This window comes from Melopsittacus undulatus, chromosome 1 (assembly GCF_012275295.1).
Source record: "Melopsittacus undulatus isolate bMelUnd1 chromosome 1, bMelUnd1.mat.Z, whole genome shotgun sequence".
Taxonomy (NCBI): Eukaryota; Metazoa; Chordata; class Aves; order Psittaciformes; family Psittaculidae; genus Melopsittacus; species Melopsittacus undulatus.
In genome coordinates, this window is record NC_047527.1 from 35,122,049 (window position 1) to 35,147,315 (window position 25,267).

The 25,267-nt window shown below is 35.5% G+C and overlaps 1 protein-coding gene across 1 annotated transcript in view; it reads right to left on the bottom strand.

The window, feature by feature from the left end:
• Window positions 1-25,267, bottom strand: part of PREX2 (phosphatidylinositol-3,4,5-trisphosphate dependent Rac exchange factor 2) — a 173,819-nt gene that overhangs the window by 89,720 nt on the left and 58,832 nt on the right. The window contains exons 7-17 of the mRNA XM_005150790.3: window positions 22,219-22,352; window positions 20,778-20,881; window positions 13,579-13,728; window positions 10,692-10,836; window positions 9,111-9,211; window positions 5,542-5,645; window positions 4,184-4,233; window positions 3,597-3,672; window positions 2,746-2,818; window positions 1,474-1,616; window positions 1,228-1,320 (exon numbers count right to left, since the gene is read on the bottom strand). Coding sequence (XP_005150847.1) covers window positions 1,228-1,320; window positions 1,474-1,616; window positions 2,746-2,818; window positions 3,597-3,672; window positions 4,184-4,233; window positions 5,542-5,645; window positions 9,111-9,211; window positions 10,692-10,836; window positions 13,579-13,728; window positions 20,778-20,881; window positions 22,219-22,352 — 1,173 coding nt within the window. The remainder of the gene's footprint in view (window positions 1-1,227; window positions 1,321-1,473; window positions 1,617-2,745; window positions 2,819-3,596; window positions 3,673-4,183; window positions 4,234-5,541; window positions 5,646-9,110; window positions 9,212-10,691; window positions 10,837-13,578; window positions 13,729-20,777; window positions 20,882-22,218; window positions 22,353-25,267) is intronic.

The window sequence follows — 25,267 nt, forward strand, 5'->3', positions numbered from 1 at the left end:
ATAAACATTATGTTTTCTGCTGCTGGCATGCAACCCCAATAGAAATAATGACATGCACACTGCTTTTATATTCTTTATGCTTCCTTCATATACCACGCACAAAAGACTTAAACCATAAAACACCTCTAGAACTGGTTAAATTGACTTGAAAGGTACCTTAAACACTCATTCTGAAGAGACCTAAATACAAGACTTGGTCTTAATCAAGATTTTATGACAGTATTAAAATATCAGTTAATATTTGGAATAACTAACACAACAGCTTTCCTTGAGCCAATTTACTTTTTTTTATGACACTACCTAATTTGTCCATCCATAATTCTCCAAAGGACCTAAAGCTTCGTTTCATAAAGACCTGATTAATATTCCAGTAAGTGAGTATGTATTAAGTTCCAAAGCAAAAAAAATAAATCCTTACGTATTTCATGGCCTTTGAGCCAATGGTATCACAAGCCAAATTGCTTACAGGCTTTAAACTCCAGTCTAACAAAGAAGGAACTGTAACTAACTAGATGTACACACTGCAGCTCAGGGCACAGACTAAACCATAGCACCATCTGAGATCATGGCAGAATCTGACTGCTAGAAATCCTCCTATACAGCATTATGACTGTATTATATTACTGATTTGCTATATCTTTTTTTACCTTAAATTTTATGCAACCATGAGATTTAGAAAGGCTGGGTCCAAATTTTTTATCTCATGGAAGAGACTACATTTACATGTACAGAAACTCCCATGCAGTTCAACAGAATATGAAATTACCCAAAGAGCATCTAAAGCAATACTAACAAACAGAAAGGCTGTAATTGTTCCATACAGATTATCAAATTTTAGACTTCATCCAAAGCTTGATACATCGTTTATTATGAAATATACCTAGTGCAACTCACAGACTAGCTCTATACTCAGTTTACACTCTACCAAAAATGTTTATACCACTCATGATCAATGTCATCACTGGAATATTATGAAATTTATAAAAATGAAATTACCACTTTTATATCACCACTCAATACGACAATTTACCTGAGCAGAAAGCAAGTGTTGATAATGGTCAGAGCAGCATTTTAAACAAAACCAAATTAAAAGAATCCTAACCACAGTTTTCATGGAAAGTTATCATTGTTACCTTCTACTACCATAGATTTTCTCCACTGATGTACAAAACATACACCTGTGATCAAGTGAATAAAATAGGGATGATAATTTATAATACTTGATACCTCAGCATTTGATCCTTTCTCCACCACTTTAATAATTGGCACCTTATTTTTATCTTCTAAACCAAAACCATAGGTGCCTTCATTAGATTTAATCTGAAAAATAAAATTGTTCAAAATATTGTTCAGAAAGGCATGAAGAACAGCTAAAGGACATCCCCATTAAATAAATACACACAGTGCTAATTTATTGTCACTACAACCAGTTTCTTCACTCATCAAAGCATAAAATCCTTGGGTTTCACTCACCAGTAACGACTTGGCTATGACATTTTCCACCACTTTCAGATCATGTTTCATGAGTCTGTGCTTCATATTTGACCCTTCCATTTCTTCGTCCGCATAAAAACGAAACAGCAGTGGTTCATCTTTAAATTCACTTTTCTCTAACACTGTATGATGCAAGATCACATGTATTAATGCCTTTCATAAACCATAAAATACTGAACATGCATACACCTATTAAATTCCAGCAAACTATTTCTGCACGTGAATCCAGGGAAATATTAATTTTGAAACATAAACAAGGATTTTTATTTGGATCCATTGCAGCAGATATCATTAAGCTCATTTTCAACCCCAACATCTGGATTTCACCAAGCTGAGGAATACATATTAGCTTGAAATGGTTTTAGTGAAAATGCCAAGAACAAGGTTTCTTCTTAAAACGGATTTAAAAACGTGGGTTTGAAAAGTTCTGATGGACAGCTGCTGGAGATGCTTGGCACCAAGTTCTAGCGCTCTCCAGGTGGTGAAGGATGCCAGGTTCAGTATTAGGTGGGGATGTGGAAGCAACTAGAACAGCAGGTGGACACAGTTTGGATGCTTAAAAGTGCAAGGAAAAAGCATGAACAGTGCCAGAGAGTGAGTAAGTTCTACCTCCTTCTCTAAACAAGCTGATAAGAAAATAATTTCTTCCTCTTTTCATTTCAGTAAATGACCTACTGCTTCAATCCTTTCACTGAAATCTTTCCACTGATGGTATTAAATTTGACCTTGTGCACCTCATTTTTTGTTCTGCACATATCTCTGCTCTTGTCTCCCTTCTTTGTTCGCTGCTGCCCTTATGATTTTCTCATTTTTCTACACTCCACTTTCTCCTATTGTCACCACTTCAATTTTTTCTAAAGGTCATGCTCCTCCATTCATTCCCAAAAAAAACATCTCCTTTCTTTCCTATGTGTTTCCTAATTTTTTTATCATCTCATCTGTGCCAACATGTATTACCTGATTAAGAAACTTCTTTCAGAGTGGCTAATAAAACCAACACACACACGCTCATATTCTTCAGAGGATGAATTCCTCAGTGTGTGCTCTAAAATTGACTGAAAATAATTTTCAGAGTATACAATAGCTTTTTTTTTTCTTTTGAAGATTGTAGCACAGATCTCTTCAGCAATAGAATGAAAGAACTTCCTATCCCTTCTGTAATATCTTTACCAGCCCTTGCATTTCCTTTCAACTATGTAGATAGCATTAAATGAAAGGCAAGCACAGTTTGTACAAAATGTATTTACTTACCATGGTGCATAAATCCATTATCACAAAGAGCTACACCAAATATCATAGCTTCCTCCCTCGTCCGGCAATCCCCCTGTTAAACCATAGCATTTTTTTTCATTTACTTTAATATAGCAGCAAAACACACAATAGCATAAACTCACAGCGTTGACAATGGTTGTAGATGGTATTTACCCTCCCACACCTTTATATACACATTTATTGTACACATATTAAACAGTATATGCATGCTTACCATAAAACCATAGAATAGTTTGGGTTGGAAGGGACCTTTACATGGTGCGTATCTTTACAGTTACAAATAAAGATGTAAACATTTTAGTAACACAGCGATCTTGAGGTCCTTTCCAATCCTAACTATTCTATGATTCTATGATTCCCCATAAAAATTTAAAATAATAGAATGTAAAAGTGTCAAAGTTTTTAACTTTTATCTTATAAAACTGTTGCATGTTGACTGAGTGAACAGGATATCCTGTTCTTGTTCCTAGTTTGCTTAAAATAAAACAGAACTAATGACTGAAAATCGGTAATGATTTTCATCCATCTAGTTAGTAATTTAGAGTTTTCAGATGCTATCCATTTCATTTTAAACCATGAACAGTTACAAAACTAAGTCTCATTAAAACATTTAAATTGCACGTAAGAAAGATAAGCTCAAAAGGAATAAACAGCATGTCTGCTTACAGCTGATTTCAGTTACTTTCCTAGTTTTAGAGGATTACATTTACATGTGCCATTCTAATCAACCTTACACAAAGTGCCTGCATGTTATTCTGCTTATTACATCGTTACCTTCCAACTTAGAATTTAAATGAAAAACATAAATAAATCCAAAGGTGTATACTTGCCTGTGCAATCAACCAGTCTATGAGTTTGTTAGCCATGACCACAGATTTGTAGGTTCTCAAGTGATAATCTTTATCCCTGTTCAAAACAAAAGAGAAAAATCAAAGGAAAACTCAGAAGAGCCTAAATTACTTGTATTTTATAAACAAGTTAGTGCAAGCATGAACTGAGAATTTTGTAATGGCTCAGAAGTCACCTCTGGAGTAAAAGAGCAAGTCAAACCTTTTAGTATAAAAAGAAAGGAGGAGGCTTACTTATCTTACTTGGGCAATGATGTCACTGGAGTATAAAGGCACATGGGACTCTCCAAAGGAGGTAATGGAGAGTTAGTAAATATACAGTAAGTATATAAGCATATCCATTGGGACCTAGAAGGTTCTAAAACTCTAAATAAAGGTCATACAGAATGGAGTCTGTAGTAATTTAATGATTCAGTTATGCTTTTTGTCTTTATAGCCCCTCAGTCTTGTTTGATTACTCCCAAGAGACCAATCTTCAAAGGACGGATTAGGTTTCTTCATTCAAACACAGTATCTTCAGATTACATACTTCTTCCATTTGACTCTAAGGATTTCCCAATTTGACTCACCTAATTACTGGGGTAAACAGACTGTGAAGGCGACAGTACAGTCGTACACCCTGTTAAAGAGAAAGATGAGGTTAGTTAGCCACCTGTTCACACAACAGAGAACATAAAAGGAATGGATGCAGTAAGGAAGCCTATATTTATATAGTAAAAAGCTCTGTTCAAATCTCTATTTTCATGTGCCAGCAAGTAATATTTGCAGACAAAAATATTGATAAATAAATTACGAAAAAGAAACATTTCCAACCTAATCTAAGCTTTACTGAGACATGTGCAAAAAGGCTTAGCTTTAAGGTAGCATTAAAAAATTCTGAAGGTATAGTACTTTGTAAAAAACATACACAAAACCTGAAAGATAAAGCAATGTTTCCATGCATTAATATTTTTGCAATCACTGGTTGCTATTCTACACACAAAGTGACTAATTAAAATAAAAATCACTGTATTTGATTATATGCATCAACAATTTACTTACAAATTTCAATTATAAATAACCAATAAACTTAAAAAATGCAATAAGGTTCAAAGATTTGATTTTTTTTCAATTAACAACATAGAACATTTGTAGGAGTTAAGAAATTACTATCAGAAAACTTTTTTAAAAAAGAAATTGACTTCATATTACTCAGCAGACTATCAAAAAACAATTTATAACATGCAAGAACCAACATGTATAACAATTAAAAGCTATGTCAAATTAGATTCCATCGTATTTTCCTATGCCTTGTAGCTCAGTATTGAAGATTCTTTTAGATATACCTTGCATTAAGAAATACCAGCAGAAAAGTAAATAACACTATAATGTAATACCCAAAAGCTGACATTTTCTACCATCTCAATATTATGAAAGTTTGAATATTACTGCATTTAAAGGCGACTTTCTTCAATCATTTTAAGATTCTATGCTTATGCCCAGTAGTGTGGATGGACAGCACTACCTATTTGTGTTTAAACATCTATATGACTGCAGATTTACCACCTCATTATGACACTAACATATGACACTCAGATTTAAGAGAAAAAACAAAACCGATTTTCCACATGTAGCTTCATATCTATTAAAATGGACTAAAAAATACAATAGACTGAAACACCAGCTCCACCTATAAGCATGGCATATGACAACATTAAATAATAAAACCAATAAACCCAACAAACTTTAATTTTGCATTTAAAATGCATAACAGCAAGCCAAAATCTTATCTTACAAACAGTAAACTGAATTGGATTCACATAAAAATAGAGACAGGCAAGTGTGAAGGGATTTTTTTATGCTAGCATAATATTTTACATTCTTTTTCAAGTAGAACCTCCATTTCTGATGTGTTCTTCCTAATAATAGCAAGTATTCTAACCTGTACCTTAGAAATCACATCCTGCATCTCATTTCTGGGGTAGTACGTTCCATCATCATACCGGAATCTGTACAGCATGTGTTCAGGTTTGAACTGGTGCTTATCTGTAACTAAATTAAAAAAAAAAAAAAAAGTTAAAATAATTATTTATTTTTAGATGATTTTCTGAATAAATAAAGAAAGAAGTGGGCCAGCATCATTTCATCTAATAACAGCCAATTGCACAGCAACAGGTTGATTTCAGACAGGGAGGTCAGGAAGCCCAATTAGATCATTTTCCTTAACTTCCTTTATGTCACTGGTGACAATATTTCTCACAATGTTAAAGTAGCTCAGAACAAACCAATTACAACTTACAGGGCAAAGAATTAAGAAAGACAAAGAGACAGGGAACAACCTGAAAAACTAGGTACTCAAATCTTTCTAGCTTTCATCACTTTTGCAAAGCTTTATCAACAAAATAACCAAATAAAGCTTCTTTTGAAACTATTTGTATTATTATTCCACGATTCTCTGTTTTAATTCCTGTGGAGGCCAATCTCAGAGGAGTAAAGATACACATCTGACCAGTCCTGCACTGAGCAGAAAAGGGAGAGGGAACATCTTTGTCTATATATAGCCAGCTGAAGATGTTAAGCGCAAGAGACCAGCAATCATTTTGAAGGTGTTGATAATCATTTCCCCAAAGATATTCTGAAAAAGGATCTTAACAGATGAATTTCCAGAAATTCACAACATTCCAGCAACAAACCTACAACTTCAAGTGTTTTGTCAGAACAGTCATACCACATGGTACAAAACTCCTGGAAACACCAAGTCTTTCTGAAAATCAGCTGATTTATTTGATGGCTGAGCACAGCACTAGGACTAGCACAATCCTAGCATAATTATTTTGTATTAATTGCTGTTTTGCTTGCACAAATAAGTTTTAATTTTGAAACTAAATGAGGGTGCTATAATGTCTCTGTTAATCAGAGTAACAGGTCTGACAGTATTAGACAATTCTTCTGTGCATGCCTTCCTATACCAAGTGATTAAACCATCATACACTATTTTCTTCAGAAAATGTAGTTAAGCGTCATAAACTTTGTATAGTAAGGTGCCTTCTGCCTGCACTGTTTTTCATGCCCCTTCAACCTCTTTAGTATCTCCACACATCATCTGATGCACAGACATAAAAACTGGACTTCAGTGGTTTCACCAGTGTCATGCGCCAGAGCAAAGTAACTCCTCTATTTGTATCCGATGTATCTACTAACAGCAAAGCCCATGACACTATTCCAATTGCCTTGAACTGATGGTTCGTACTAGTGTGGTTATTCAAAACAACCCATAAGTTCTTTTACATGTCATTGATTCTCAGTAAATCAGATACAGACTACAGAATTTTCATATGTAACGCCTAGTATGAGTATCTAACTGAATTTTAATGGATTTTGACCATTTTGACTGGGGGGTGGGGGGAAAGGGGAGAAGGCATCTTCTAGTCCTGTAATTAAAAAAACAAAAATTAAAAAATCATACTGTTGAAGAAAAAAACCCATATTCTACTATATCAACACACAGTAAGAATTTTTGAAACAGCAACTACATAAAATAGAAAAACCATCACCAGGACGGTATTGCATAAAGTAAAATTGCTCATCACCATTACAGAGATGTGCTGGGAGGGTACCAGGACTACAAAGCACCCTTCCTTTCTTGCATGCCAATGACAAACAGAGCAGGCCATGTCCTCTGAGGAACACAAGCATCGCTCTCTTTGCAGCACCTACTTACTTAGAGTGCACCAGAAACTAAGGGAAAAGGTCCACAGAGCTGACACATCATGAGTTTCAAACACTTAAAGCTGATAAAAGGCTGCATTACCACTAAAATAAGGAACCCCAGGTTGTTCTGCATGTCATTCCTAACAATGTACCTATATTTTGTGTTGGGATAGATATTTATACGTCACAGACTAAGAAAAGGGAACTAATCCAGGTGTAAACTGTTGGTTTTTCTTCCTAACTTTTTTGGGCCAGGGTAGTTATGACTCAGATCAGTACACCAGTCCAAGAACCTGCATAAGTACATAAATACTTATCCATTTTAAAACTGATATTCAGATTATCTTTGTAACTACTAAGCTCCTTACTGCCTTGAGAGGAAGCTTCCATCTAATAATCAGTGGCAAATGACTGGACAAATACCCCAGCCTGCTGGCTGATATAAGTCATTTCAGATATTAGAGAATGCCACCAGGTGGATTTAAAATAGCAACAGATAAATGGATTTTTCCCATTTGCAAAACTGGAGGAGAAGAGAAATACAAAACAAAAAATGAAAATGAAAACAACAAATTTTGCACTTGCAAGAGTTCACACACCAGGAACTAAAACAATGCCCATACCTCATGGTTCTGTCCTTGCTAGAATGAAGCCCAATACAGTTAAAATAATGACCAGCAGAGTGAAGTTTAACAAAGCCCTCTGTAACATTTGCAATGTAAATAACAGTCAAACTTTCTTTCTCCCTTGCTCCCTCTGTGAAAACAGATGGTTCATTCAACTTTATTTTAGGAATTCTGTTTTCACTGAACCACAGCTGGATCCACTATTCAGAGTGGCATGTCTGGCTCACATTTCTATGCTCTAATATAATTACCCTTTTATCTCATGAAATTACACAATATTCATTTAACTCTCAATTGTGAAAATCTATGGGTGTATTTGGGATATAGATTATAAGATCAGGAGAGGAATCTTTGGCAACAGAATCATTCAATTGAACACTATTCTCTGTGTACAGTAAACATAATAGCATCTGACATTTGAATGACGATGGAGGAAAATCATGTAGACTGACATTAAAGAATTAAAGACTATATGACTACTGATGCATAACCTTAACGTTTTTCCTCCTACTCTGTGAATGTTTAAAACAAATTCAGCTAAGTGGCACTCTGTTACTCCTGCTTTCTTTTCAGTCAAGGTCACTGGAAATATCATGGCAAAGAACTTAAAAATTAATTGCTGGCTGAAGTATAGAAGAATTAAAATGCAATTCAGCATAAAAATATCAATTCTAGTAACTGTACAATGTAGCAAAAATAAGGCCTTAACACTCAAAAGACTAAACTATTGGGTCCAGGGTGGATTCTACCAGCTCCACTTGTAATACCTAGCACATAAGTAGGCATATTTATCAATAGTCAACTGTGACTCACTCTTTTCTGTAATTCTTAGTTCAACACGTATCCTCCAAAAGCCTGGCCTTAATAAAAGATTTAAATCCTTACAAGCAGTTCTCTGTTCCCCCAGAATTTATTTTTGCTTACAAGAGAAGAGCAACATTTCTCTTTGTGATGTTGTGCTCCCAAAACCATAAATGTAATCTGATTAAATTAATGGAGCCTCTCTCAGTAAATCTGCTAGGCATGGACAATGGCTCCATGAGGTCCCTGCAAGGATATAATGCAGATTCAAGAACCTGTCTTGCCTTAACAAGACCATCTTTTTGTCAAACAAAATTAAGTCCACTCTAATTACAACAATTACATTGAAAACAAGTAAGTTAAAACTAATTATATTTACCATGATGGATAATGCCATTCTCTAACAAAGCTTGGCCAAGATGAACACCTTCTTCAGATTTGTGTATCTCTCCAATTTCCAGTAACCAGGACACAAATTCACTGAAATGAAAACAGATACAAAAAACCCCAAAACTTTAAAAGTCATACTACCAGACCTACTACATTTCCCACTCAATTACTAGTGCTTCTTACTATATTAGGAAGTGACTCTTAAGCCTAATAATCTTCAGAATGTCATACCACCTTTACAAATCCTCTCATTTCAACTTTTTATTATTATTTTGACATAAATACATCTGGTTTCCCTTGAGATGTCTTTTCTATTCAGAAGTTTTACCTGCACAGTTTACCTTGCACGTGGTGAAGACTTTATGTTTTCTGCAATTTCCTAAACTATCATAGCCACATTTGACCAGATGCTCAAATATAAGCCAGTCCCAGGCACAGCTACTGCTCTTGCCCAGGACAGGTATGTCACAAAGTCAGAACATTATCACAGTACAACAGAATAATTACTATTTCCAAGGTGTATAAAACACATCCTGAGCATACATACGAAGTATATACTGTAGTGCAGGAAATGCCTGGCTTGTATCAAATTTATAGCACATAAGTTATTTACATGTGTGTTCCAAATCTAAAGAGCAGCATAGTGAGGTAGTGCAACATGCACAGTCATGGGTTTTAACTGGTGACCCGAGGACCAGCACAAGCACACTTCCAAAGGGTCTACTTCAAATATAGCACAGAAAAGAAGCCATTTGGTGGTAGGTTTAAATGTTTCATACATGATTTCTCTTTGCCTGCTTCCAACAACTTGAGTGAGGGAACATGATTCAACCCTAACTCAATCATTAATCTTGATCCTGGGTTTCAATTCTCATCAGCTATGTGACTTCTGATGGCACACGAAAAATGCCCAAGTTTCATTTCCACTTTTGAAGCCAGTGGTGACCTCCTTTCACTAGAACGTGTTTGTATAATCAGTCATACTTTATAGAAATACTTTCCAGGCTTAACTGTCTTACAGTCAGATAAAACAACTGATACCCCTCCACCTACCCAACTAATTTTGTTGTCACACACACATTTTTAGGGTACCTATTGCTTTCTCTTTCTCTTGCATTCAGTCTTCTTAAGCCATAGGTATGTCATTACAAAGATCATCCTGATAATAGGGGTACATTTTTAAACATGTAAATTTTAGTTAGGCAAGAGGAGGACAGAAACAGTTTTGAGAGCAAGATTTCTTTTTAAGTGGAATAAATAAAAGTTGACATTCTACGTATTTCAGACAAAAAAAATCATTAAACAAGCTAGGAATTATTTCTTTAAATAAACTATTTTATTTGATACATTCCTATATTTTCAACAAGCCTTTACAGCCTTGTCCCTTTAATAAAGTTATTTTGGAACATGAGTGCACATCCATAAATTTCAGACCATTTTGGCTAAATTCTGGGAGGCAAATAGGCCTAACACACACTGCAAATTAAGTGTGGTTTCCACAGAATCCCAATGAAGATGTAAAATGTGGGCTTAGCTGGTAAAAAATCATGCTATAAAATGCATATAGTACCTTCCAAGAAAGCATTTGGGAAAAGTGGTTAATTTCCTCTTCCTGTCTTTGATGAGATTCCCTTGTTTGCACATCATTTTGTACAGTCGTTCTCCTTGCTCAGAGATCATCACCCAAGTGTCCTGTTCCATACCCAATTTTAAACCTGTCAAAAATGCATTAAAGTTTTATGAAGTGATATTGCTGTTATATTTCAGTACTTTCCCTAAAATGGAGAAGCAATACCAATATTTTACATACAAAAAAAGGTAAAGGAATTGCTATTATTTTTCTCACAATCAAGTTTAACCATGAACATCTGATCTTCATAAAGCAAAATCATTTTATAACTTTTAGTACCTCATAGCAAAGTTAAAATGATATAATATTGACATAACCATTGACACTGTAGTAATAAACACTAATGCTGTGATTTTCATACTTCAGTATATGAATATTTGTGAGGGAATAGCCATGTCTTCAAATTAAAAAAAGAAAAAAAGGGCCATACCATATGATAATAAACACCATACAATAATAAAAATGTTTTCACTTACACAAAGCTTTTTCAAATTTCCAGTTAATAGTAGCTAATTATCTGTTGTACATTTATTACTTTCATATAAGATTAATTCACCCCTTTTCCACAAAAGCTTATACACAACTTCATTTCTATTTCCTTCAGATTTTTTTTCAACAACATGAAGACTATTAAAGGTTTTATTTCAGTATTTCTTATGGGGTTGGTTTTTTTTCCTTCCTTCTAGAGGAAATCATTATGTTTTTTTAGTAACAGATGATAAAAACCAGTTTTTGTTGAATTGTGCATCCCACCAACCACTCACAGGAGTTTGTGCTTCCAAGAAGCACCACAGAACTTCATATCCCACGTGCTTTTTCAATAAACAATTTTTAGTTCTGGACAAAACTATACATTTCTAGAACAACTTATGGACATGTTCTCAGTTTCTGTTCAGATTTTCGCTTTTTCAAAACTGTAACTGTAGATGTTTAATCTGAGAAATAGTCTGCCACTTGTTTAATTCAGAAAATATAGATTTGATTTAGTTTGTATCAGATGAAACACTGTTTTCACATGTGCAGTTACTTGGGCTTCAGTGTAATTGCCTATATACACACACATGAACAGGCTCCATGTATTACTAAGTAAACATACAATTAAAGCATCTTTATGTTTACAGTGAATGAGAAAGTGTTAGAGCTGCATTTAGATACAGAATTTGAATTCTTAAAAGACAGCTGTTTGGTTCCCAAGTCATTTGGCAACTTGACTGCAATTAAGTTGATACTTCCTGATTTGCAAGAAGTGTTTTTTCTGATATTTTGAAAAGACACACATCACTGTGTTGGAGGAAGTGGATAAATTTCTAAGTCGACAGAGTAACAGAGATTTTCAAGAAATATTTTTTAAGATTCTGTGTTGCAAGCTGAGTCTAAGTGTGTACCAAATCCTCTACTCTTTCTTTCACAGCCGTCTCCTTGGTGGCAAACCCACTGAGAACACCAGGAGCTGAAAATTTCCCCAAATCATAAAATGCTAAAATCCTAAGACATAGCTTGACTTTGGGATGGCTACCTCGCACTTCACAAGACCTACCTTAAACCTACCTCTATTACCAGGTACTTAATAGTATAGAGTGAAATAGAAAGAACACGTCAACATAAAATAATCTTATTCATTCTTTCAATTTCTTACATAAAGGTATCAAGAGTGTAAGGGAGCCAAGAAACTGAGCAGCAAAGTGGGACTTGTTAAAAGCCTTTCTGTCAAGTAAGGCAAAGGCCTGTACAGAAGCAGACGACCTCTTTTTTGTTGTATTTGACACGATCTCTACCACACTGCTTTTTCATTTTAATCTCAAAAATTATGGGTTTTTTTTTGACATCTGAAGCACATTTTTAGCTTTTCTGTGAATACCTGGTGCCATTATTAACTAGCCAGTGCTCTGACACCCTAGTTGAAACCCTGGTCCTATGGCAAATGTTCTACAAACATTCAGTATTCAAACTTAAAACACCAAAGAAAGCATTGTTAGCCTCCATTTAGAACAGAGGCACAAAGCAATGGCTACCACAACAGGCTACAAAAGAAAAATCTATGCAGACCAGGAAAAGAAACACAGATCTAACTACAAGGTCATATTTTCCTTCAATACCAAGACTACAAATGTTGTTACTGATTAGGATATTTAAGCTTGCAAATGAAATTAGCTCCAGAAGATGATGATACATCATCTTTCCCTGGTTCTACTTTGTGCTGGGTTCACCTTGAATACATGATGTTATTCACGGTCACATTTGAGATCAGGATTGTATTTTATCCATGTATTTTTCCACCTTAAGCCAGTTATTCAAAATGATAGTGATTTTCCAATTGTAGTTTCTTACTTTCTTTTGTAAGGGAGAATACCTCAAAGACAGGATTGTGAATATATTTTTTACCACTTCATGCTGGATCATCTGCATGAAGATCCAACAGAGAAAACCTTCTCATTTCAGTGATTCAAATGGCCAGTCACAAAAGGCAATCAATGCATGCACATCCCATAAGGTATTTAGGATAGACAGTCATATACCACAAACCACAACAGTACACAGGCCTCAATGAAATTATGATTATTTATACTGCTTCAGGATAAACTATAAAATCATAGCTTAAATCATCTCCCCATTTACTAAACAATGTTCACTACCAGCGTACATGATTAAAGCCATTATGCCCTTCCCAGTTCAAAGTTTGATTTATTTTTTCCAAGCTGGTATCCATAAACCTTCAGCTGAACTTGACACCACAAGTTTGTGTGGCAGCTGGTTTTGCTTTATATCTCAACATAAAAATGCAGCATGGCTTTCTGGTGAAGCAACACAAGGAAGTTCATTAACCTACCTTTTCTTCTCTCTCGCTCTTTCAAAATAGCTTCCAGCCATTCTTGCTTCTCTTCAGGGGTTTTTGCCATGCATACAAACCATTTGTTCTTTGCTGTGTTGTGGATCTTCCAGCCATTAATAACAGTGTGGCCACTGCTGTGATAGTCAGCTGGGAATAGATACAATGGCTTAAAAGCACCAATTATTTAAAAAGCAATAGGTGTTGCAATTACTGAGAACTTCTGTCATTACACACAAAACTCAGGAAATACAAAAGAATAAAAATTACTTTAAAGTTATCTGCTGCTTGTGAACTACATTATAACTTAAGTTGTGCTTTTAACTCCTAGTAAATAATGTCCTCCTTAAAATGTGACAGAATTGCCTAGCATATGGAAGAAGGTAATAATGTGACACTAAAACACGCGAAGTCCTATCAAAAGAACAGATCACAGTACGTGGAGTACTTTTGTTCATGTTAAACTGTCATAAATAATTCCTTTAAGAAGCAGCATTGTGGTTTTGCCCCTTAAATTACTCAGAGGTGCCATGCTGATTGAATGACTTGCTATTAAATTTTTTAAAAATATTAAATGTGCAGGGGAAAAATACAATTTCTTTTTGACAAGCAAGCAGATATTCTTCCTTTACTTCTGTAACATTTGAGTTTAAAATGCTATTCCATAAAACTTACTCAGAAATTAGCTACAGACACTTCCTTTCCAAAACTAACACCCTTGAATATCCTTCACTAGGATTACATGCATTTTCTGGAGGAAAATTTGTGTGGCATAAATGCCTCATGATAACTAATACATTTGCATAAAGTACAGATTAAAACTATAAGTAGCAACTTCCATACCAAATATTGGGAAATCAAAGGTCAACATTTTCTCACCAAAAACTCATTAAGAGGCAAGTCCTAGGGCCAGCCCTGAATGACTGTAATAACAACAGAGCTTTTTACCTTATAAATACTTTTTCATAATTCAGCCTTATTTTGTACGATGAGATGGAATTTTTCAGAAATGAAGCCCTTGCTGAAATGCTTGCTAAGATTTATCATAAATCTCAGCAGACATGCTAGTATCCTTTCAATAACTCTGCATTTTAATTAGATGGAAAGCAGCCAAGCTTTGTATACTGGGCTGGGAAACATCAGGAACTACTAAAAATCATGAGACTGATGGCTGATTTCTAAACCAACAAAACTTTCTAGTACTCAAAGTGTGTAAGAAAGGGCAAGTATATGATGGAGAAAAGTAAGTTACTTTTGCAACATCATGTTTATACCACTTACCTATTTATCGTATTTCAATTCACATAACTATTTATAATATACTTTCCCTCTTTAAAAACACTGTTTCTTGAAAACTAGCCATCATTCACGCACTGTCAGAAAACAAGAGTCAAAAGTCAGGGAAAAGAAAGAAGCCTCAGACAGAAACTCTCAGCTGACAGACTGCAGACTTTTGGAGATCAGAGGCAAGAGCACTGGAGGAAGGAAAGTTAATGTCCTTTTGTATTATTTAAGCATATACTTATAAACCTTGCAATATGGTGCTAGCTGTGCCTTTGTGGGTTGGGTTTTTTCATTAAGGTAGAGGTTAATACATATAAAACTACAGGGTGGTATTTTCTTGTGGTGTTTGTTACCACATACCTGTCATCGCAACACCCATGTAAGGAAATATTATGATCCGTAATGCAGTGAGCTATAACAGAATTATGGCCAAAAGAATAAAAAACAAAAAAAATGATGGCTCAGGGTCACATTTGGACTCAGATTCTCACAATTTACTCTGGACAGAAATTTGGTGCCAGCTTAGTAGTTTAATTCATAAAAAATAGCTCATCCAGACACTTGAATATCTCAATGTAGAGATGACATTTTAAACGTGCAGCACCCTTAGCATATGAAGTTCTGTAACTGGTAGTTTGACCACATTTACCTCATGTCACTGCAAAGTCACATTCTGTGAATAAGCCCAATCATTTAGCTAAGTACTAAGACTGCCTAATGTTTAGAGATGGCAATGGGTTCAGGTGGAGGAAAATGGGTTTTGCAGTTTTGGAATTGTAACCCTCTCCTGTAATGCCCAGCTCAATTCCAGCCTCTGACTTCAACTGCAATACTCCTAATTTCCCTTCTGCTCCCTGTGTTCCCTGTGACTACAATCTTCCAACACTCCTATGGGCAATTTTTTTATCAGAATACACCCATGCCCATCGTCTCCTGAAGAGCATTTCAGCCTTATGCTATCATCCCATATAAACTCATACTTTCTTTGGACTGGCTATTGGACAAAATCTGGTCATGAGCTGCAGATGTGCTGGTCGACCAGCCAGGAGATGGCCAGCTGCACAGGATATATGCACATTCTTCACATCAAGGCAATCACAGATGCCAGTCAGGCTAAACAAATGATTTGCAAGCCTGACACAGTAGTTACAGAAGGAAGGAGAGCATGAGACTTCAAGTTACTTCATGCAAAGTCTGAACAAGCATGCTTAACAAATCATTAAGCTTCTAGCTTCCCAACAAAAGGTGATGAAAGATGACATCATCTTCTAATGATACTTGGTAATACATTAAAGCTTGTCATTTGAGCTGTAAGATGTATATAAATTCAGCACTCAAACCTTTGAAATACCTAAAAAGCAATTTGTCACAGCTATGTACAACAGATTTTTTTTACTTCCATTAAAAAGCCAATCAGAAATATCTGTATTAAAATACTTACAAGTTTTTCAGACTTTAGGTTATAAGGAGCCCCAGTGCTCAGAAATACCAAGGAAATAACTACTGCATAATATCAATTCCCTTCCTCCTTTGAATACTTTTTGATGCAATCTGTTTATTAACATCATGTAGCTGTTTTTTCTGTATCATGCATGCCTCATTTCAAGACAACAGGGGACAGAACTTAGTATAAGCAACCATAAATCTGGTATTTCCTAAGATCCAACTGCTTGTCTTCATAAACTAAATAACATTCATTTAATGGCTGCTGAATGCCTTTAGAAATACATTTTTCTCTCAAAATTTAGTTTAAAAAAAACTGAATGCAGAAAAAAAATAGCATCACAATATATTTACTTTTCTAATACTTGCAAGTGCTTGTGTAGACTATTTGTCTTCTTAAAACAATGCGGCTGCCCTGATAAGTAAAATGCATTCCACTTTAATCAATGTGATTAAAAAAAGGCAGGAGTGCTTCACAATGCTGAAACAAAAAAAGAACGCTTACACCAACTGTGATGCTCAGCCAAGGCCTAATTTCACCAAAGAAAAATTGCTTTTCAGAAAAAAAATTGTTAATTTCTGTAGGCATGTCATTAGCATGACAATAAACCACACTGGGAATTTGTTTTCCTATTTCTATGCTTCTACTTACAAACAAGAAAGACTACATTCCTACATCTATCAACACTGAATGCAAACGCTGTCAGTAACCCTGTTCCCTGGAGCCCTACAGTTCCTTACAACAAGTGAGCAGAGGATCCCAAAATCTACAGTGAAGAACTGTGTAACTATCATCTAAAGTGAGAAGTCTTTAATGTCTATAAAGAGACCCATGAATAATACACAACAAAAAGTCGTGCATAGGTATGAAAACATAAGTACTCTCCACTCGGAGCTTCCACTCTAGATTAAGAAATATAGAAAGTGATAGGAATAGATGATTAAGGTGAATAAAATAATACAATACCAAAAAAGGCACATGAGAAGCTAATGTGAATGAGGCTCAGGTGATCAGATTACTACACTTGGGAATGAGACGAGACAAAAAGAACAAAGCAGAACAGTACTGGGTTACAGCTCAAATGCAGATGACTAGAGGGGATGAGAAACAAGACATCTGGGTGCAACAAATGAGAACAGTAAAGACAGAGGAAGCTTAAAAAAGGGCATCATGATCTCAGTGAAAGAAAAAGTGTCAGTATGAGGAGAAGGAATACCTTCTTGACTACAAGGAAGGAAAAAAGGTTTTTGGAGATTCGCTTTTTTAAAGGGAGAGAGGATGGCAAGGAAAAGCCATGGAAATAACACAGATACTTCCATATTTAGAAGAGAACCATAGAAAGGAGGGATGAAACAGCAGTAAATACAATAATAATAAAAAAAATGAATGTAGGATATTGGACAAACTGAAATGGAAAAGACAGAAAATTAGGGGCTATGAAAAAAAAAGCAGGTAAGAATAAGCATAGAATAGTTTGAGTTGGAATGGATCTCTAATGATCATTTAAACAGGGGGAGTTCAGATTAGATATAAGGAAGAAGTTCTTTACTGTGAGGGTGGTGAGGCACTGGAACAGGTTGCCCAAATAAATGGTAAATGCTCCATCCCTGGCAGTGTTCAAGCCCAGGTAGGACAAAGCCTTGGACAACATAGTCTCGTGTGAAGCATTCCTGCCCATGGCATCTGGGTTGGAGCCAGATGATCTTAAGGTCCCTTCCAATCCTATCTATTCTATGATTCTAGTCCAACTCATCTGCAACAAGCATGGACATCCTCAAATACATCAGGTTGCTCAGAGTCCCGTCCAACCTGACCTTGAGTGTTTCCAGGGATGGAGCATCTACCACCTCTAATAATGCAGAAATCAAAATAAGCAAACCATTAACTAATGTCTCAGAAGTGTGGAAAGGAGGATGGATTTTAGAAATGTTGCATTTGTAAAAGTGACAAGATCTGATATGGCTCAGGAAAGCAAGTAGGAAGGAAGTATGATAGCTTCCAGTACTGTTTGCAAGGCTATAGGAAATGGAGACAGTAGCAAAATTTCCTGTGGCTGAAGGAAATGTCTGGAGCAAAGAGGAAGACAATTGGTTTACAGGAAATTATACTTGAAGATTCAGTGAGGAAGTAAACAAACGGACAGAAAGGGAAATGGACAGTGCAAAAGTGATCAAGAACTGGATAGCTAGAACAAGCAAATTAAGACAAGACAGATTTGAGAAATACAAGATAGTCATGGAAGGAAGAAATATCTGCTATAGCCAGCACTGAAAGCATGGTAATATGTAGGATCAGAGACAGGGAACGAAAAAAGCTACAGCCTTTCTGGAATATTCATCATAAATATGATAGTGGATATACCTCACTGTGGTCACATTAACATCAAGAGTTACAAGTAAAGAGATGCTGTCTTAGAAAGTGAAAAAAATTAAATGGAAAAGCTGCCTTTTATTTCTAAAACAAACATAAGGAAGATGAAGCAAAATAAATTAAAGGTAGCCAAATAATACATGACATGAAAGACCAAAACATTCAGCTCTGTCTTCCATAAAGAAAGTGCTGAGATTTCATATAAATAAAGCTAACAATTTGGCAGAAAAGGAAATATCAGGATACAGAATATTAGATGAACTGTATTCAAGACAGCAAGACTTGAAGTTCATTATGGTATACATATAGATATGTCTAAACTACTAACTAAATTGGTGTGCCTGGTAAAGGACATACCCCAAAACAGATGTCAAGGAGTTCCTACAAAATGTGTCTCTCAAACAAGGAGAACGAATGAAGCGTGATGCCATAGTGCTCTACCATTCAGCATTTTCCACTAGTTTTATCAAGAGTTGACATAATTCAGTAATAACATTGTTCATGGAACCAGGACAAGAAACATTGCAAGAGATTTGGGGAACAAGATGAGAATTCTGAATGCTTAATAATTTGTGGAAATAGGAAGATAAAATTCAATACAGAAAATAAAGTAATTATTTGTGAGGAATATTTTAGTCCTGTGAGGAGCAGGGAGTTGGAATTGATGGTCCTTATAGGTCCTTTCCAACTTGAGATAGGCTTTTAGTAGGACCTACTCTCAAACATAAATACAGTGTAAGATGTATTGGGATAAGCAACAGTACTGCATAAAAGGATCTGGTGTGGTATTCTGGAACACAAACTGGAAATTAAAAAGTAATGCTCTCAGAAAAGCCAAACAATCCTGAGACTAATAATAGACATCCCTCATGCAGTGCTATAGTAATTATTCTGATCTGCTTGGCCCCAGAGAAGTTTCAGCTCAGGACACCTCATAATACAAAAGATGCAAACAAACTGCGTAAAAAAACAAAAAAAGAAAGGAAGAAAAAACCCCCACAAAAAAAATCAAATTCAAAAAATAACCTGAAAATCCAAAGGAGACAAAAAGTAATAAATCTTAGAAAACACAGCCCATGACAAAAGACTGAAAGACTTGAAAAGAAGAGATGATAGAAAAACACAAGTCTTCCAATAAACTCGTTTATTGCAGTAAGAACAGCCAAACTTCTCTCCAAGTCTATTCACTAAAACAAGAAGTGAGGAAATATTTTGAAAAGAAGATTAGTTAAAAATGAAATCTTGATTTTCAAGAAATATTCCACTTCTATTAAGCTTACTTAAGCTGTACCATCCTTGTCATTAATGCTCCATTTTAGAAAATTACATTTAGAAATGCTTAGCATCCCCAGTAGATGTAGGGCAAAGCTAATGCTTTCTGAAATCAGAAGAACTAATATCTAACTCATAGAAATTTCCTTCAGACTGACACATTCGCAATGCAAATTTTAAAGTTTCCTTTTTTTTTTAATTTCAGTTTTACATTAAAAAGGCCAAGGTTTCCAGGTTTTCTTTATTTATTATAAGAAAATAATAATTGTTAAGCTCAAAGGTTAAACTCAAGTTTCTAAAAAAAAAAATTACATTTGTAGGAATACTTTGGGCTTTTACATTTCTAATGTATGTCAGAAAAAGAATCAATTGTATATTATATCCCTAATGGTATTAAAAATTACTTCCATTTTGTTAAACTCTTATGTTACAATTTCAGCATTTACCGTGCTTGAGGCTTCATTCCAACAGAGCTAACTTTCCATTTGTACTTTTACAAATATATCACACACCTAGGGATAACTTCTTCAAGTGTTGGAATGTTTTTAAGTGAAGTTAAATATACTATTTCAGTTGAGCAATATATATATCACCTTATTTTAGTACTCCATTCATGTTAGCATAAAACAGTCATCTATGATCGCTCAACTACTAATGCATGAAAGGAATGATGTGTCACAGAAGTAGAGTTTTGTATGAACACATAATGCTTTTAACATGGCATCTAAGTACAAGGAGCACCCTCCCTTCTCATAGAAATTGTGAAGCTGCATTTGATTTTAGCACCTCGAAAGACTGATCTGTAAATGAGCAACACAAATATACTCACCTGTTCCATCATCTACATTCTCTACCTCCATCACTTCCGTGTTTATTCTGCCCCGAAAAAGGTAACGGTGGCCATCTGTAGATGCTTTGCTGTTCTTCAATCGCCTGATAAAAGAAAGTGCAAATGAGCATGTCACCCACCACTTTTTTCTATGTTTCTGCATTATGACCTGTACATGCAGCATTTAAAGACTACAGTAAGAATCACAATACATCCATAGATGTGCTGTTGAACTGTGGAAACCATTGCTGAACGAGACACTGCTGACGCTAATGCAAAGATCCTACCTCTGGTACGAGTAATCAACAAACTGCTGGCTGACATGAGAGTTTATCAGGAAAGTCTCACTCTACACAAGCTCTGTTCCATCAGTTTGGTACCTGTATGCCACTGTTTGCCATCAAGTTCTATCCTTTAACAGGCACATGAAAACAGCCAAGCCACAGCACTGATCAAAACAAATGGATATTATAGGCACAGAGAAATACATCTGTTACCTGGATGCTACAGATAATCCAGGGCACTGCTAAAACACAGTTGGAAAAAACAGGATGAAAGTTGGCTATCAAATCTGGAACTATCCTGGAAAATCTTAAGTACTCACACTGATCCAATGGACATGGCTGTGGTGATGACAGTAGAACCTGGATTTATGAAGCAAGTTTCAGCAATTGCAGACAATTTCCTAAACTGGACACTGAGGTCAAAGGTGGAGTTTCCTCTGACACCATCCACAATTGTGCAGAAGCAAAGATAATGCCACTCAGCTGTGCTACTAGAGAGAATACTCAAAGTCTATCATGTACTGGAAATCTATCAAGGATCTATCTAGTTACATGTATTCCTGGCTACTCAAAACCAGCTTCTGGATCAGAAAGACAATCTTAAACAGTTTTGAGAGGGATGCCTGTATTAAAGAAAACCCTTATTCCTCAGAAGCATAAGAGCACTAAACAGTAACTGCATAAGCTTGTTGCTACACTATGGAATTGTTTCTTGCAGTGCAGGAAGCAGCAACTTTCTGGATGTTTTCCCTGATTAGAAACACTAGGCTTGAAACTCTCGAATCTGTAGAGACTTGTTTTATAACATAAGCTACAATGCTAATTTGTTTGAACAAAAAATTCATTTTGTTTACCATTCCCAGAAGAGAGTGAGTCCATCGCATACAACCTGTTGCAGAAGACTGGCAAAACTGATTCTTTCTCCCCACACTTCACCATTTGGATTCTGCATTTCTATAATTTTTTTTCCAATGTTTGAATTAAATACACTTCTCTTTGGATGGTAAATCTCCTCTAAAAATGCTGACTTTTATATTGCAATTAACTGCAGTAAACACTTTGGTGGTAATAAAATATTCTTATGAAAAAGCATACAGAGGATTAGCTCTAACGTGAGAAAAATATATTATTTCTGAAAGCATAAATTAATCATTTACCTGTGCTTTTTTTTGCAGTAAACCAAAAGGTTGTCAAAAAGAAAAAATATCCTCTCTTGGATATTTCCTGCTGAAATCTTCAATAGTAGTCCACTTCGTAGCATTTCTGTGCACGTATCTGTGATGTTGGACCCCTAAAATCAATTGGGAAAAGATAATTTTTTATTCTGTGAGAACTGAAGAACTCTACACCGATTAAGGGAAAGTTTCCTATAATAAACTCACAGTCATACTGATTCTCTGGAAACATCAAGAATAAAACTCATGGCATTTTATTACATTATAATTAAATAGTGATTTCTAATGATGCTTATCACCAGTTTTGTATTCATCTAGGACTGCCGCAAACTAGAGGGTTTGTGGCTTTTTTTGAATGGATTAAGTTTAATCACTAAGGTTTCCAAATTACATCTGGGTGGTGAGATTCCCCCTTAAAATTCAGGCCAACTTCATACAATAATTCTTATCCTCAGTAACTTCACTATTTAGTCAGAAACATCTGAAAATGGGGCTTTACAAGACATGATCTATGCCAAGATAAGCCTGGAAGCCGAAGCCACATGGAACCTCAATATCATTAAGATATATACTTCTACACTAAGCTAAGCTAACTACTAAATCAAATACACCAAGATTTAAAACTCAAAGCTAACAGTGGCACATACAACTAAAACTGCCTAGTGTAGTTCTTCCTAACAGATACTGAAGACACTGGAATTTTGATAAGCTTTACATTTCAGGGATGAAACTTCCCATGCCTCATTTTTGATTCAAGGCAGATCATTCTTTCATGTTGAAAGAAGGCAGGCATTTTCATATAGGTTAATGAAAAAGAAGCAACTTTAACAAAGGATAACATTTTCAAAAACTATTTCTCTGAAAAAGTCATGGCATTTCTATGCCATATAAAGAAAAATTTACCTCTCAAGCAAACCTTCCTTGAACCCAGAGGTGTATTTTGCTATTCTGAAAATACATGCTCCTGTAGGACAAAGTTTCTGTCCATGTACTGCATGAATCCAGCCATGCAATCCTATTGATAATTATGTTTGCTGGCTGTATTGAGCATACACCCATGGCTCAAAGAGTTTCTCAACTTGAGGCAGTCAAGAGTCAGCTTGGAAAACCTGCAAAAGCCAGGACTATCGTCAACACATGTTCTGAAAGACTTATGCCTGCAATAGCTGTAGTTACTTCCTCTTTTTTATATAACCACAGTAGTCCAAAGAAAAATAGGCTCAATTAAGAGCCAAGAAGGAATCACGGGTTCTGCTCTCAGCTCTTCATCTTATTATTCATCCTTTCTGTGTCACAGCCCTGAATATTGAGCAACAGCTCAGACTGCTCTAAAGAGTATGTAGTCTATTTACAGAAATGATAAGAAAAACTGCAGAACCATCACAATGGAACATAATTCAGGTCTCTAAACAGAGCAGCTTCAGTATCAGTATTAACTAACCACTCGTTTCCATTTAGGATCAAATGAGCAAAAAATTAATATCATCTATAGCCAGTACATCATACTTCCCTTCCTAGGACAGCATCAGCACCAGAAGCTGACATACTAATTTTACAGTTTTATTTGAGACCGATCGCTGAAACACCTTGAAAGCATACTCAGTAATACAAATTCAGCATAAGTCTCAGCTGCACTTAATTCTTGCTGACCACAACTACAGAAAAGCAGGCTTTTTTCATTCCATCCATTTTGTTGCTTTTGTGCATTAAGTAGAATAAACAGTGCCACACACTGCTTTTAAAATTAGCTGGCATATTGCTAATAATTTGCATTTTAAAAGGCTGGGTATTTTTTAAAGATTTTCAGTTGTTTTTAGAGAAAACTTTAGCTTTGCTGGAAAATTGTAATCTTTTGTAGGGAAGACAAAAAACTTCAGCTTAAGGCTTCAAAATTGTATCAGCAGTTTCAGTTTTCTACAAAAAGGGGTATTTTTTCACAAAGAGGGTTTTATGAAAAAATTTTGACTCTTTTCATTTTTCACTGTAAAAAAAAAATACCTTTTCCTCACAGTCCTTGCAAGATTTGCTACTTTGCCAGCACCACATCATAAAATACCATATTTTATACATATTTCAAACATCTATAATTCAGGCTATTTGAATTATCAAGATTCGCCTCAGTCATGATTCAAGCTCAACATTACAATACAGCAGTGTGCATTATCTGTATCACATTTCTACATTTCGCTATTGTTTTCCTCTTTATTTTCCTTCTGCTAGATGATGAAAATAACATTCTAGAAAGACTTTTTTCCCTTCAGAGAACTCCTGTCCAAATACTGAACAGTGTTAGCTTCACTTATTCAATACCTTTTGACAAGATCACAACCCATGCTGGTGTGGCCACAGGTCAGTGAATTTTGTTATTGCTGTTTTATTTGCTGAAGTCCAAGGGTATAAGGTAAGACGATCATAAGTCACATCTGTCAGTCCTACATAACGCTGCTAGTAAAAAAGTTCCCTGCCACCCTCTTGCCTATGGGAAACTGTTAGACTCAGCCTGTCCCTAGACATGGGTGGGGTGGGCATGGAGCTGACAAGGAGAAAAGAGGAAAGGCCTATCATGTGAAAGCATTGCTGTCTGTACACCTCCTCTTTACCAACTCCTGAGGGATGGAAAACATGCCCAAATAATAGGGTAGAAGGCACACAAACACTGCTATCACACAGTTCCATGCATTTATTAACATTAATTAACAGCTATTAATGTTTTCATGAAGGATATTGCTACACCTTGAATCTCCACATGGGTTTACAGTAGGAACACCAAGCTATAGTTGATGTCTAGCTCAGTAGGATAATTCATTTATCTAACTCTGAGCCACCCCTCTCACAGTAGAAAGTTCAAGGCTACACTAACAGAGAAGTCACCTTGTCCCAGAAGCACAAGGCTAAAACTGAACTACACTATCTAGAAGCAATACTTTTGGAAAGAAGTATTACCAAAAACATCTAACACAACCATGTTTTCATTAAATGTCTGTATTAAAACTACCAGGGAAATGTCAAATATAAGCAATTTGAACATGAA